General features: G+C 31.7%; 1 protein-coding gene and 1 pseudogene across 2 annotated transcripts in view; both read right to left on the reverse strand.

Moving 5' to 3' along the window:
* The window catches only part of SSBP2 (single stranded DNA binding protein 2), a 251,578-nt gene that overhangs the window by 150,839 nt on the left and 85,186 nt on the right, over window positions 1-15,553 (reverse strand). For both annotated transcript variants that reach the window (XM_006913192.3, XM_006913191.3), the window contains exon 4: window positions 13,850-13,934. In XM_006913192.3, the coding sequence (XP_006913254.1) occupies window positions 13,850-13,934 (85 nt within the window). The remainder of the gene's footprint in view (window positions 1-13,849; window positions 13,935-15,553) is intronic.
* Window positions 10,392-10,510, reverse strand: LOC112480762 (annotated as a pseudogene).

Consider the following 15,553-nt stretch of genomic DNA (forward strand, 5'->3'; position numbering starts at 1 on the left):
AATTCTAAATTGGAAAAGTCAACCATTAGTATCTCTCTCTAAATTGAAGCTTTTGTTGGTCATTTTTATAGACTCAATTTAATAAAATGACCCTATATATAATATATATTCATTTTTTTTTCAAAGTATATCTTACATTTATATAACATGAGCTAATGCTGCAATTGAAATCAATCTGGCAAAATGAGGAGCAGGGCAAGGAGGCAGGTGTGGCTGTGCCTTGACGATGGTGGTGAGTATGTGAACCTACACATAATGAAAATCACACAAAACTAAATACACACCACACACACACACACACACAGGTACAAGTAAAACTGGGAAAATCTGAATTTAGTCATGGATTATATCAAGGTGTTGGAACCAAGGGGCTAGAGGACAGTACCTAGAACACACAGAGAAGTACTCCCAGTGAGCAGGGCTGGGCCCTGACCAAGGTACTAGTTACGTGTGCTCTGTTCTCAAAAGGCTTTTTGAGTATCTGAAAGAATCTATAACGGCCGCCTCGACTCTTTCTGAGGTCTTAAAAAGATTTTATAGCCACACCTTAGTTTCATTTTTACCACAAGACCACATTTTCCTAACTGCTCTGGATCTGATCTTTTTTCTGAGGCCCTTACTTACTTTGAGAACCCTTTGCAGGCTAGAAAAACTGTCCTGGGTCCTTTACATTTCCACCAAATTTTGCTTGAAAACTAGAATTCCTTTTCTAGCCCATCTCCTTTGCCAGATCCATCAGTTCATTAAGTACTACTTTCTATTTTCCATGTTACCCTGGGTGTATTTTGCTAAACTTTCTGCCACTAGATAATAAAGGTCTTCTTATTTTCAGCTTCAAATAATATTGTGATCACTTTCTTTCAAGCCCTCACTAACACTGTCCATGAATCCCTTCCAGGTTTCATGAACACTCTTCTCCACCAACCAGCTGGTCTTATGAACTTTTAGTTTTTGTTACAGCAGCACCCCACTTCCAGACATTAAATTCTGTTGTCATTAGCTACTGCTGTCTAACAAACCACTCTAAACTTAGCAGAAAGCATAACAACCTTTTTATTATGTTCCTAAGTTCTAAAGTTCAGAATTTTGGACAGTAGTGAACAACAGAAATGGCTGTCTCTTCAGACTCCACGATATCTGAACCTCAGTTGTGAAAACTCAAATAGCTTGAGACTCCTTCACTACATGGCTAGCGCCTGGGCTCCAATGACTGGAAGGATGAGCAACTGTTGATGTTGGGACTGGACTTCTCATGGGATGGTGACTAGGTTTTAAGAGAAAGCATCCTGAGAAGAAATAGCCAGAGAGTAAGCATTGTAAGACACTAAGGCAGAAGCTGTAAGGCTTCTTTTGACCGAGTCTCAGAAGTCACATAGCGTCACTTCCACCACAGTTTATTGATTACAAGCAAGTCGTTAAGGTCAGCCTAGGTTCAAGGGAAAGGAAACTGGACTCCACGTCTTGATGAGAGAGTGGCAAAGTCACACTGCAGAAGAGCAGGTGAGATGGGAGATATTGTTGTTGCCATTTTGGAAAATGTAAAAAGCCACAATGGATGTGAAAAAACTGACCAGGAAAATAGTTGAGGCTTCAACTAATGACAACTCTACTGAAGTGATAATAAAGAAACATATACAATGAAAACAATACTAGAATCGTTTCTCAAAAAGCTTAAAAACCAAAAATTATGACAATTATTTGTTATTAGGTTCACCATTATGATGATAAAAACTATCTGAGCCTTTATTGTGTTTTTATTAGTTAAATGTTATAAATACAACCCAATGGTCTCTACTACATTTGGGAAAAAATATAATGAGCATATACATAAGGGCCCGAATGTCTTTCTGAATAGCTTAATATTACCAAACAATTTACACGAACAAAATTTGAAGCTGATAATGAAAATATCATTATACCATCAGAAAAATAATTTACTAGATTGTACATGAGAAAAATGTTATAGTGAATTCTATACTATTGACATTGCAAGAAGTATAACAGATGAGCAGACTACTTCAAAAAATATAGTTTACTATTTTCTAAGTCCAGAGAAAACTACATATCTACCATAACCATAATTTATCTATAAGATGCCACTTCTCTTAAAATACAGAATTATTTTATGTATCATTAAAAAGAGAATAATGCTGTAAAATCATTACACCATCGCATGAAATTTTCTATTAAGTGATTACAAGATGTATACCAATTTCAGAAATGTGTAAGTATACATGTATTTTAAAAAAAATGCTTCCTAGAACTTATGAAATATTGTGGTCATTGATTTAACAGGGGGGAACTATTATGCAAAATCTTCATCATTTCTTCAACTAGTCAAGAATATAAATGTTGTGATGTCCCTACTTGTTTTTACAGCATTTATACAGCAAAACACAGGATTTTTCTTAGTAAATTACTTGATTCATAACCTGAGAAAATTTCTTAAATTATTACATAGAATTTAAATTTGGAAAAGGAAGCTGAGAGTTGATTCAGAGAGTATCTGGAAAACTGATCTGAGCAGGTAGGTCCCTGAGCAAGGGCACCAATCATTTTTGTTCTGAGCATCTCTCAGTTAAGATAGAGGAAATCAGTAGATGATTCCAATGCATGCACAACTTTCACAGAGAAAAGTACAGGAGTTGGCTAAGAGCAACTGAAAGGAGCTAGTAATAAAAAGCAGAAAGCTTCCCTTAGTAACACCTGCCATTAAGCCTCATTGGCATTGAGGAAACAAAGCCCAGTCATTAAAAACACAAACCTAGTTTTTCTCAAAGGTAGAATTAGCTTGAAAGTCTCAGCAAGTAAACGAGCTGTTGGAAAACTAAACAGTAAAAGGCAGCTGAAGAGCGGGAGAATCTCTGAGGGTTAGGTAGGAAAGTGCCCCCCTCATTCATTGTGTCCTCCTAGAAAGACCGTTTAGAAAGTGCAAGGTTTCCAAGGACACCACAAGTTCTAAAGGACTTAGCAGTGGTGCCAGCTCAATCCTATCTTGGTCTGAACTTGAAGAAACTTGAAGTCTCATCCAATCAAGAGAGGAGTTAGTTGAGAATGATTCTCAAATAGGAGAATTACAATGCCCAACCTAGTCCATTCTATTCTAAACCCCTCAAACAAATAAATATAAAAATAAATAAATAATCAGGACTGTGGCTGTGGAGATAAAACAAGGTAAATTCTATTTACGTTTCAAACATAAAATTTTGTTGAGATTCCTAATTCTCTGCAAACTTCCCAGTGTTTGTTTTGTTACCTCTTTTATGTCTCTGTAGTGAATGAAATTAAATTCCTAGACATAAAGAAAAGAGTAGGCCATGTGGGAGGAAATACTGACAAAGGAAAATAGAAAGAAATGATCAAAGGTTATAGTCATTGTCTGGAAAAGATAAATCGATTAAGTGGCTTGCAATGGAAGAGGTCCACAGATTTAACTTACAGCAAGCTCCCAATGTTCTTTCACAAAGACATTCTCAGTTAAAGCAAGTTAGTCTGGTGTATGTGGCTATGTGTTGATGAGATGTGCACATGAAAAACATCCCCATGTATTCTAATACACATTAAATTAAGGTGCACTATTCTAAACAATACAGAAGTCATTTTGTAACAGCTAAAGATTTTCCATTTCCTTTACGTATTTCGGCTTTTGTCCATAATAAAAACCATAATATGACTTCAGCTCTGAAATGTTTTCCTTTATTTTCTCCTTTCATGTCTGTCTTAGGGCCAAGAGAGGACGGATAATGATGAAGAAGAGGGATAAGATAAGGTGATAAGCAAGATAAGGCAATTATCAAAGGAAAGCAAGGAGAAATATGGGGGCACTTCATTTAGAAATAGCATGTTCAAAGCATGTACATTCTTTCATCAAATATCAAGTACCAATTAAGTATAAGCCACTAGACTACCAAATTGAACATGACATATTTTTAGTCTTTACATATGCTTACCTCCTTAAGGTTTGAGAATTTTAACATTGTTCTTTTCCTAAAAGACAATTCAATACATACTTGCTAAAACAAAATTGCAATGAAGAGAGAGGGCTAATATATTCAGATTTCCCTACCTATTAATCTAAGTTTCGAAAACTTCTGGAATAAGCCATGGATCATTTAAGTCCATTTAGATTTCCTCCTAAATTTGAATCTACTTTCCCCCCTACACAATACATGACTGATTTCTAAAATGAAATTGTGGCCTATAAAAATCATTCAGGCATTGACATAGTTTGAGTCTCAAGTGTTGCTTCAAAAACCATAAACAGCTTTTGAACATCTTAGGAGCTCAAGATAATACATTAATACCAAACAGATTTTATTTGTTGCCCTGGGATGTAGAATTCAACTTGGAAGCATCCTGAAAGAGTGAACAGATTCAGTAAATTTACTGGGTGAGAGAACACACCAGTCATGCTAAGTCAGTCTAGTTAGTGTGATAAGTATTCACCTCTCATTGTGTTGTATTTCCCCTGTCTTAATGATAGCTCCTTCTTCCTACTGCTCCTAAATATGAGCATTTTTTCTAAACCTGCATCCCCAAGCCTCATTTCTTATTTTACCCTTGTTCCCTAATTAATTTAACCCTCTTCTATAGCCAAACCTACTTTCTCTATGTCCTTCCTTCCAAATTTCAGATTTCTGCTAAATGGTGTCACAGGTCTCAGTTACTCAGTAATGTTAACTACAAATTATTTTTAATTTTTCTCTCTTCCTCAATCCTTACAACTAGATAATCTCATTCTTTTTATTTCATTTTCATTCTTTATTTTCAATTTTGTTTGCTTTTTAACAAGACAATTAGGAGAACCTTCTCATCCTCTTTGTCTTTAGTTCTTTTCCTTAATTCAGTTCCTCTGACACGATGCCCTCAGATTAATCATCCTAATATGTAATTTATTATTTTTTGAATATGCTCAAAAAATGACTCTCCACTGAAGACAGAACAAAAGTTTCATCTAGTATAGTTGAAAAAGTACTCAATGAAAATTTGGAAAACCTGAGTTTTCTTGGCTAAACCTTACTTGATTATTAAGCAATGACATATCCCTTACTTCTCTGGAAACCAAGGTCCTTATCTAGTGAAATAACTAGGTTGGACCAAATAAGTAGTTTTCAAAGTTTTTTATTTACAGTTTTTGGATTGTTTTGGATTCCGATGCTGTAAATATATACATATTTACATATATTTGCATATATTTGCATATATTTACATATTAAAAAAAATATATATTTACAATTTTGACTCAAGAATATCATTTTACCTGATATAAACATATACAAAGTTTTTTTTTTAAGTTGCTTATTTAAGAGTTTTACCAAGAAACCTTGAAAGAGGGCTCTTGAATCCTGAGGAAGTAGAGGGGAGCCAGACACAGAAACAGCTGTTGTAATGCTGTTGGAACACTGAAGAAGACTTAAACTAACACATCTGCAGTGGATTAGAGAGAAGACATGTGTAAGAAATGTTTAGGCAGTGGAAATAACTGGTTTTGATGACCACTTGGAGATAAAGGAGAAGAGCAACAAAGGGGAATAAAAGAAGGTTCATTTGTGGTATGACTAAATGGAGATGCCATATAATTAGAAGGAGGAAATAAAAAGAATTCAGAAAGGGTGAGAATTGATCTGCTTTGTTTAAAATAGAAGGAGGCCAAGAGCCTCTCTTGTAGGGTGTTCTCTCCCTTCTCACTACTGGGCACCATCTATGGCCCTTCTAATGTACCCCAAAAGTCAGAGGACTCAGCATGAAACCAATGAAAAGGAAATTCTCATAGTTTCCTTACAGTTTGAAAATTCTACCATGTTAGCTAAGTATTGATCCTGTCTTTGATTTTTCTGAACTGGTCACAAAGCTCTGCTTACTATTCTTTAAATATACCTTACATTGTTCCAACATCAGCCAGTTTCTCTGATATACCTTCCCCTACCCATCTTTTCTTGTTCAAATCATACAAAGACTAGTGCATATTCATAGTGTCTAAACTCATACAATTTAGCAGTTATTATCTATATTATACTCACAGCAATTAACACATGATATATAGCTCATTGACTTCTCCGAATAGATTATAAACCCTTGAAGGGACAAATATTTATAAATCTTTGCCCTTCCCATAGCCTCAATCAAAGTAACTTGTACATAAATGGGTTCTCAAGAATTAATAAAGAAATGATATTTCTATCAAAATCACTTCCAAAAAATCACATCCCTCCATGATAATCCTGCATAGAATTGTTAGTAATTGTACTCTATTCTATAAAAATCTAGATATTTTAATGTAATATACCATAAACATTTTAAATTTAAGTTTGATTTTGATAAGAAAAAGCTTAAATCTACCTGAAAAATATTGGTACCTTTATTTTCAAGAGATTCTGAGGCTTTCCTTCTAGAGAATTCCAAAATTAAGAAGTTAGCACCTGATCTTTGAGAACTGATAATATCTAGCTACTGTGGCTGGCTGTAAAATAATTCCTTGTATTATAATAGTAGTTGTTTGTAGTTGTAAACCCAAGAGGCAGAGGAATATATGTGAGCAATATATGTTAAAAAAACAAGCAATACTCTAAATAAATGAAATCAAATTTATAAACATGTCATGAACTATGAAAACGAATAACTCATTCTTATTAGTACAAAGGAGTGTCACACCATTATAGCCCCATTCATTATCTTGGATAAGTAACTACTAAACTCCTAGCATATATCCTGTCAAAGCATACTACTTAAAATTGTGAAGCACTTGTTTTTTTTAAAAAAAGAGATATGAACCTCTAACCTCAGAACCAATGCCCACCAAAACCAAAAAACCACAAAAATAATTCAAAATTATGGATTGGGATAAGTGGAACATGAGTTTTACCACTGTTTTTAGTTTCTTTCCTTCAAAACAAAGGGAAAAGGAATAAAAACAGACAGAAACTTTCACTTTTCTAAGTTGTCCAAAACGAAATCATAGTAAATGAAGGGTATAATGTATAAAAAGTAAACAAAATGGCTACAGAAATGACTCTACGGATCTAAAGTATGTAGATATATTTCACTTTTCCTTTTAAAAATACCCCAAATAACTTATTTTATATGACATATAAATTTATAAATTTCATATCTCTAATAGTAAGCTAGAAATGTGTGCTATTTTTGAAAGAGTATCATATTTCTGTTTTTTTTTTAATGTTATGATGCTATTGGCAACATAATCATAAGGCAGTGTAACATTAGCATTAAAAATAGTAAGAATAAAGGTTTTTTCATACTCATCTTTTCATTTACCAGAAATTAGCTTTTAATAAAAAATGAATACCTTAGTGGTAGAAAGAGGCTTAAAATATCCTTCCTTTAAAATACACAATTTGGAACAGTATATTATTTTTCACAATGAAACTAATTGTAAATAAAGTCATCCCTGTTTTGTTTCTTTTTCTCTTTTCCATACAGTTTCTTTACTTATTTTTTATGGATTTCACAGTGTCTATATAATTCTGTAAATTTTACTGTAAAAAAATTTTAACTGAAGAATTCTTCCACAATGCTCTACATTTTCCTTGATTGTCTCCCTTTATTCATGTTGCCCATCAAATGACTGAAATAACATATTGCCCTATGGGAAACCTGAGGATCAATAGAAATAGGAAAAATAGCTGATACAGTTATTAACAGTACTTACATGCCACCTAGAAGCAATCCTAGCAAACCAATGACAAGCTGGAAATAGAGAGACACACACCCCATAGGTAAAGTGGTGAATGTACTTCTTCAAACCAGCACAGCTCCCACAAAAACGAAACAAAGGAAGTAAACAACTTACCTTATGCTAGAAAGAATATAAGGAGGTTTATAAGATTTATATATGGTAAAAGAAATTAAGTTGGATCCTACAGAAATGAAAACAAGGGCAATAATAATGTGGCAGATAAGAATAAGGCAAAAAAATTATTTATCTCATTATATCTCTACCCACTGAGGTGAACAACAGCCTTTATATTTACTGATAAACATTATATACCTACAACAGTTCTGATCACCTTAATGAATTTTACATGTAACTTTATTGTTCCTAGCCTATAAGAACTCTAGTTTACATGGATTGTTTAGGAGAATTATGGCCCAATTTGACACTATTCATTCACTCAAGCATTTACTAATTATGCCTACTACATGCCAAAATCTAAATACACATCAAAAGTAATGTGCACTTACTCTCTCCATATTCTTATATATCTATAAATTTTGATACAGCAATATAATACTATACTGTATCTCTCTACATGTATTTTACTATTTGATATTTAAACATTTTGAGAAAGGTCTCTTTTGCTAGATGGTAAGCCCATGAGGTTAGGGACTATATTTCGTTCACGGCTACATTCCCTAGTGCCTCCCAAGAGATAAAGCCTCTACTACCTGCTTTAAATCACTTGTTATGTCTTTACAAGTTACTGCCTTATCTTAATTTGTTTTGAAATACAAAGTGAATAAAAATAGCATTAAATGCCCTCCTGCAACCACATATTCAGTTATATTAGGATAAGAAATGATAAATACTTATTAGATAATATTTTATTTAATCACAAATTTATGTAAACACCAAATGTGACTTGAACATCTCATGTCAGGCACCATGCCAGGAATCAGGAATGAAAAAGACAAATGAAACAAAGCTTATTCCCTGAGGAAGTTCACAGATTATTAGAGAAAACATCCCATTACAAATGTCTAATATACAGAGACATTAAGGAAGGACACAGAGAATGTTACGGATCATAGCAAAGAATGTACCTCATTCTCTGCAGTAGTTTCTATGAAAGTACTTTCTGAAAATGTGATTATTTGTAAAAAATCATCATGAGGTCTAAATAAAACTTTCTTCTATTACTTTATATATATATCACATGTTTTATATCATCTTTAAACTATCCCATCATTATGAACCTGTAGCATAATTCTTTCTAGATGTTATAAACACTCTCTTAGGCAAGAATGTAAAAAGCAGCAACATGTTATTAACAATTTTGACTCAAGAATATCATTTTACCTGAGCATTTGAATTATTTGAAATATTTCTCATTTCCCAGACTACTACATTATGTTAATATTTATTGAACATCTATTATTTGACAGACTCCAGAGAAGAATGAATCTAATTCTCTGCTCTCAAAGAGGTCATTGTAATTACATGATTTCATTACCATCGCACTAAAGCAATAATATATTTTGGCTCTATCTTTGCTTTAGGACAATTAAGAAATATTCCATTCATACCAGGGAACTAAAATTATAATCACTGTATATGTTTTTCATTAAAAATTTAGTAGTAGATATTGATACTTTTCCTAAATCTTTTTGAAATAGATGAAATCAGAAATAAGTTTTTAAATAAAACAACTCTATGTTAAGCTGTAGAAGAAAAAAGATCTAGTTAACATTAATTAACTCCACATAAAAGCATTTCCTGTGATTTCAGGGTAAAATAAAAACACGCTAATGGGGAGAAAATAAAAGCTAGTACAATAAACTTTACAAGTTATTTTTAGGTATTATTTTTAATCACTTGAGATGATGGTTTACTTTTTAATGATAATAATTCAATATATAATAATTTTACAGCTCAGATGAATTTGATTTACACTCAGGATAAAAATAACAGGGCAAAGCTAGATATTTCCCAGCCATGTAGCAAAATAATTGTTCTACAGTGAAACCTCTATATTCTCCTATAAGATAAATTCCTAATTATTAAATTTTCCTCCAATATTTCTGATCTTATTTCCTACTTCCCTGTGGAAAATCATCAGGTAGACATCTTCATACAGAGAAGAAACAGATTTGTTTGGAGATCATTCCTACATTTTCTGCCATCAATTCTCAAGAGTGAACAACAACAATGCCTGGAAACACATTAGAAACTACTGTGCGTATTCTTTTTCTAAAGTTAATCATCTCGACTGTATTTAAAAATCTTATTATTTAAAAAGAATTTTAAATATATAGAAAACCACACGAAATTAATTTATGGCACTATGAAACGTTATAAATCACACACATGGCTATTATAAAGTAACCACCACGGTGGTCAGGAAAAACAGAACTTTGCCAACCACCCCAGAAGCCTTTTCCATGAGCTGCATCCCAGTTACAACTTCTTTCCACCTCCCATAAGTAACCGTTATCCTGATTTGTAATCATTTCCTTGTGTTTTTTATAGCTTTGCCATCCAAAAGTGCATCCTTACACACTATTAACTACTGATTTCTACATGTATTATTATTTTACATTTAGCATTGCATACGATGGCTAAATATTTAAGTTAATGTATTTTAAATATAAATGCAAGACGATCAAAGTTTTATGCATCTGAAATTTTTTTTTTCTTTCTTTTTTTTTTTTTTTAAAGCCTACAGCACCCGGTATTCTTAGGTGGTCTCTCATCCAAGTACTAACCAGGCCAGACCTTGCTTAGCTTCCGAGATCAGATGAGATCAGACACATTCAGGGTGGCATGGCCATAGACTGTTTTTTCCCTTTTTCTCTTTTTCTCATAAGTATGCATGGGGTGATTTTTCAAGGAAAAAGATATTAACACTACATCTATAACCATCTGGAAATAAGATAATAAAGTGACAAAAATCCATACTCTAAAGAGGCAATAGTCAGAAAATAAAAACCAAATTTTTAAAAACAAAAAGCCAAAAAGATTTCTGGGATAATTACCAAATAAAAAAAGGTTATTAAAAATTATAGAATAGCTCAAAATTACATCTATTCAGTTTATAGGTATCTCTTTTAATATGTGCCCAGTCTTTCATGAAAAATGCTAAATACTTTAGTGTATAACAAGATGGTATGAAAACATATGACCATCTCAAATTTAACTTTTATTTTACTAAGTTTTTTTATTTTTTAATTTCAGAAGAGAGATTGGAGCTCCCTGAAAGGTAAAATTTAATCTGCCTTTAAGTAACTTTCTTGAATATGAAATTAATGTTAACTACAGATATTTGGGAAATACAAAAATATAGACAAAAATAAAACTCAGGCAAAATCCCAATATCCAAAAGTAATCACTTTTAACATTTTAGCCTATTTTTAAATCAAAGGATTATTCATTATTTACCTCATTATGCCTCCACTATTTCTTCAAAAAAAGTAGTTTATCTTTTATTACCTATTCTATCTTACAGATAAGCAGAGACTATAAAATAACAAGACTACTCTTTAAACATATCACAATTTATACATGAGTATTTTTTTTTTTACTTTAAAGATGCAACTAATGACGAAAAATTTTTTCAGTACGCTTCCTTGAGAAGGAACTTGAAATTCAGTGGGTATACATATTCATTACCATAACAGAAATGGTTCCAGGTCAATCCTAGTACAGGAATATAGCATTCTAGAATTTTATCAAAATCTTATTGTGTTTCTATTTCCCATTTTCTTCCCTGAGTCTTTCAAACTCTTGTGTTTTTATACACTTAAACATGAGTTATTTTGATCATTTACAGAAATTGTATACTATTAAGAATTCAGGAAATGCAACTTATGAAAATTACCATAAAGGTATGCTAAGGAAGACAAATGTATTTCTAAAAATTCAATTGTAATAAAAAATTATGTGAGCCAAATTCTATCTTTTCACCAACCTCCATTTAAAAAAATTTGGAGATGTATTACCACTAAAAATAAATTGGCTCGAAGGAATAATAAAAATGCTATCTAAGAATAAATTAAATCTCTTAAAATTAATATTTAAAATAAAAATATGAAACAACTGATAAAACATGCTAATATTCATAATGAATTAAAAAACCAAATATTGATCTTTTTTAAAACTATAGTTTCTTAGGACCAGATTACATTGTAAGGCGTTGTTCTTCCTTTAAAATCTACTGTACTCATGAGCAATAATAAATATTGCTTTAAACCATGAAAAAAAAATCTACTGTAATTTCACTCCTACCTCTGGTCAATGCTCATTTTCAAAAACTTTGAAATATTCAAGTGGGCTTCAAAAGCTAATAAGTTTGAATAATCTGAAATATTGGAAGTGCCTTATAAATGCAAAATGATGATGATGATGATGATGATGACGACGACGATGACGATAATGGCTATGACAGCAATGATGATTTATCTAATACTTTAAGATAGAGATGCTAAATTAATTCATGTTACTTATAAGATTTCCATGGTGAACAGTAGCATGCATCCTTCTACACAATGGAATTTGGAAAAGTACTTATATAATTTTTTTAAATGTAGATCTACAAATATTATATGTCCCTTAGAGTAGAACACTGGTGTAACTAATGCCATCTAGTTGTCAAAATTAGTATATATTGCAAAAACTTTTCTCATGACTGGCAGGCCAAACCTAGGCATGTCTTTCATGGTATAAGAGAGAAATGAGATGGAACAGTGTTCTCTAGTCAGATTTCTTATATTCCTCATGGTTGGCTCTCTGCTTTATTTTCTGCCATTACCCAAGGGAAAAAAAGGAAAATGAGATTGTTCAGATAAATACAATGCCATGAGTCCTGCCTTATCTACCTTTTCTCTACTTTTTCTTTATATTCAGTAGCACCCATTTCACTCACTTTGTCCCCAAGAGCTATTGTTTAGTACATAACACGCTTTATGAGTACAATCAATATCTGATAAGGTAATCATGAGCAATCTGACTTTAAAGAGTTTAGTACACATTTCAAATGTTACACAGTCCCTGCCAGATGCTTGAGATTTTCGCTTCTCTTAAAACATACTCTTCCTTGTGCTACTTTTGGCATTATAATTCTTCCAGCTATTTTTATTCTTCAGTATAAGACGGAAGTATTTTCATTGGACGAACAAGGTCTTTTTCCCTTTTGAGCCCTGGTTCTGGTTTTTAAGGCTATTTACAGAGAATGATGCCTCTCTTCTATCAAGTTAACCAGTATCCCTCTGGTTAAGTTTTAGCTACAGATATTTCCTCCAAACCAATGAAACTGGATTTCCTCAGTCCAAACCTCAATCTGTCCTCCTTTTATAGTCAGTTCTGCAAACACGGTATTTTCCAAGCCCCTTAACAATACCATCTCCTCATTCTTAAAGGCAATTCCCCTCCTCCAATTTTTTTGTTTCCCAACCCCCTTTTTTCTTTTTTCTACAATTCTACTCCCTAATACCATCAACTCCCTAAAATCATATTTGTGGTTCTTCTAACAAAAGAAATTCCATATACATCACCTAGCTAAGAACAGTCCGCTACCCTTGTTTAAGAATTTAAAAAAAAAAAATCACATTTTCATTTTTGCACAAAATCAGTTTCTCTCCCATCTTGTATTTCCTTTAATTCACAATAAATTTTACTTTAAAACTGAATTCAGCGAAGGGAATATTTAGCCTTATGATTGCAATTCTTATTTTTATGTTCTTAAGGAACGTCAAAGCTCTTATGACATATAACCAAAAGTTGCAAAATAAGAATATAGTATTTCTGTATATATTCAAAATCTCATGTGCAAAAGAGAAGCTTATCATTTACAGAATTCTTACGATGACTCTTTTTGTGAAGTAAATAATTACCAATTAATTTTTATAAACCTAAAATTTCACAAATCAGACATACTTAAAGATAAGAAATATTTTTAATAGCTTCGAATTAGGACTACTCTCTTATTCTAAGTTTCTTCAACAAGACTCAAACACCCATTTATAATTCACATTTAAAGTTATGAGCCTATTTTTCAAGATAAAAAGATTAATTTCTTAAGTTCCAAAAGAAAATAGGTGCTCCAATGCATTTTGCAAGCAAGAGCAGTGGTTAAAAAGAAAACTGACAATATAACAGCAAAATTATACATTAACTTACATAATCATGGAAGGCTTTTGCTTCACTTGAATGTTCACATGTTTCCCGTCTTTCTGGAGCTGCACAGTATAGATCCCAAAATACACTAAAAAAGTAATTATAGTAACATTAGAAAAATCATATAATGTCAAATGACAGGTCAATTCTAAAAATAGAAAACATAAATTATTCTTTATACAAAATATATTTCCTTCAGGACAAATATTTCCTCGAAAGTCTTAAATTCAGGTAAGGCTCTTCATGCAATACTAGGGTATAACCTAGCCATCATTCAGAAATGTTAATAAGATTTTTCAAAGAGGATAAAATAATTTTTAAAAATATTTAAAACTATCATTCTTAATTATCTATTTACATGACTTAAACACATGATTGAAATAATTATACTTTTCACAACTTTCCCATGATTAAAACAGTAAAAAATATCATAATTTAGTCATTAAAGAACAAAGTAGTTCATTAATTTTTTCAAGATAACTTTGTTGTCCAAAGCCGATACTCTGACCATTAAATCACATTGGTCAAACAAATATACTTTCTTAAAATTTCCTTTCCTTTTCCTTTGAAATTACCAAAATAGGTTAGTGATTTTGAAAATTAAAACATCCATGCTAGCTTTTTTTCCCTACTATTCAAGAATAATAGGAAAAAGTAAGATGAAACTGGTCGAGAAGAAATAATTATACTGCTTATAAGACACGTGGCTCTAGTCATTCTTTCATCTATAAAATTAACTATGAGCATGAGCAAGTAATTCAAAAATCAGGAAAGCAAATGTCTAAAAATATTGGTGATAAGCCAGCCCTACTAATTATTAGCTCAAGTTGCTTAAACAGATTAAAAACACAATATCTTTCTCTATGAAATGAGGTTTTGAGAAAATTAAGTTATATAACAAAAAGTGTCCGACATATAGCAAGCATATTATTAATAATATTGTTATAATTAGTTTGCATAAAAACTCAAAATTCATATATATTGTTAAGACAGGTCATTGTGCTGAGGGCAATATTAACAGTAAAACTTGGTACATTAAACCTGGTCTCTTTGTTTTGACCCTTGAAGTCTCATTTAGCCTGGATCTCTCTCTCCTCAGCTAGGTGAAACCATTCTGTAGTCTGTATGGCACAATTAACTCAGTAAAATAAGATAACCATCCGAGGTGAAAAATATAAAAGGTCGAGTAGTGGCATTTATTTCCTTTTAAATTTTTACAATAAGCAAGAAATACAAAGAAAACAATTAAAGGTCAAAATAATTTAAGTAAATGTCAATTTTTTAGGACAGTGATAGCAGTTAAAAGTTTTATTTGGCCTCCTTATGTCACTTTTGGAATAAAAGGTATAAGAATTATAGACATAAAAGAATACAGCTAAAAGTTTTACATTTGGATCAGGTGTGTTATGAATTACAGTATGTTGCAACTATTCCTATATTCATGTTCTTAAAGAATGTCAAAGATCTTAAAACCAAAATTTTATAATGGTAGTCTTCCAATTACATTGAAATATACAATATTATATGCAATATTATGACAAACACCTTAATATCTCTTCTTGTTTCCTAATTTCCTAGCAAATACCATAAGATTTCTCTTAAAAAATTATTCCAATATTACTTTAAAAAGTTTGTCTTATAAAATTTACTGAAAGAAAAATAATAATTTATTATTGTAGTATGCTCTAAAAGTTATTAAATAAATAT

The sequence above is a fragment of the Pteropus alecto genome, unplaced genomic scaffold (assembly GCF_000325575.1).
Source record: "Pteropus alecto unplaced genomic scaffold, ASM32557v1 scaffold20, whole genome shotgun sequence".
Classification (NCBI taxonomy): domain Eukaryota; kingdom Metazoa; phylum Chordata; class Mammalia; order Chiroptera; family Pteropodidae; genus Pteropus; species Pteropus alecto.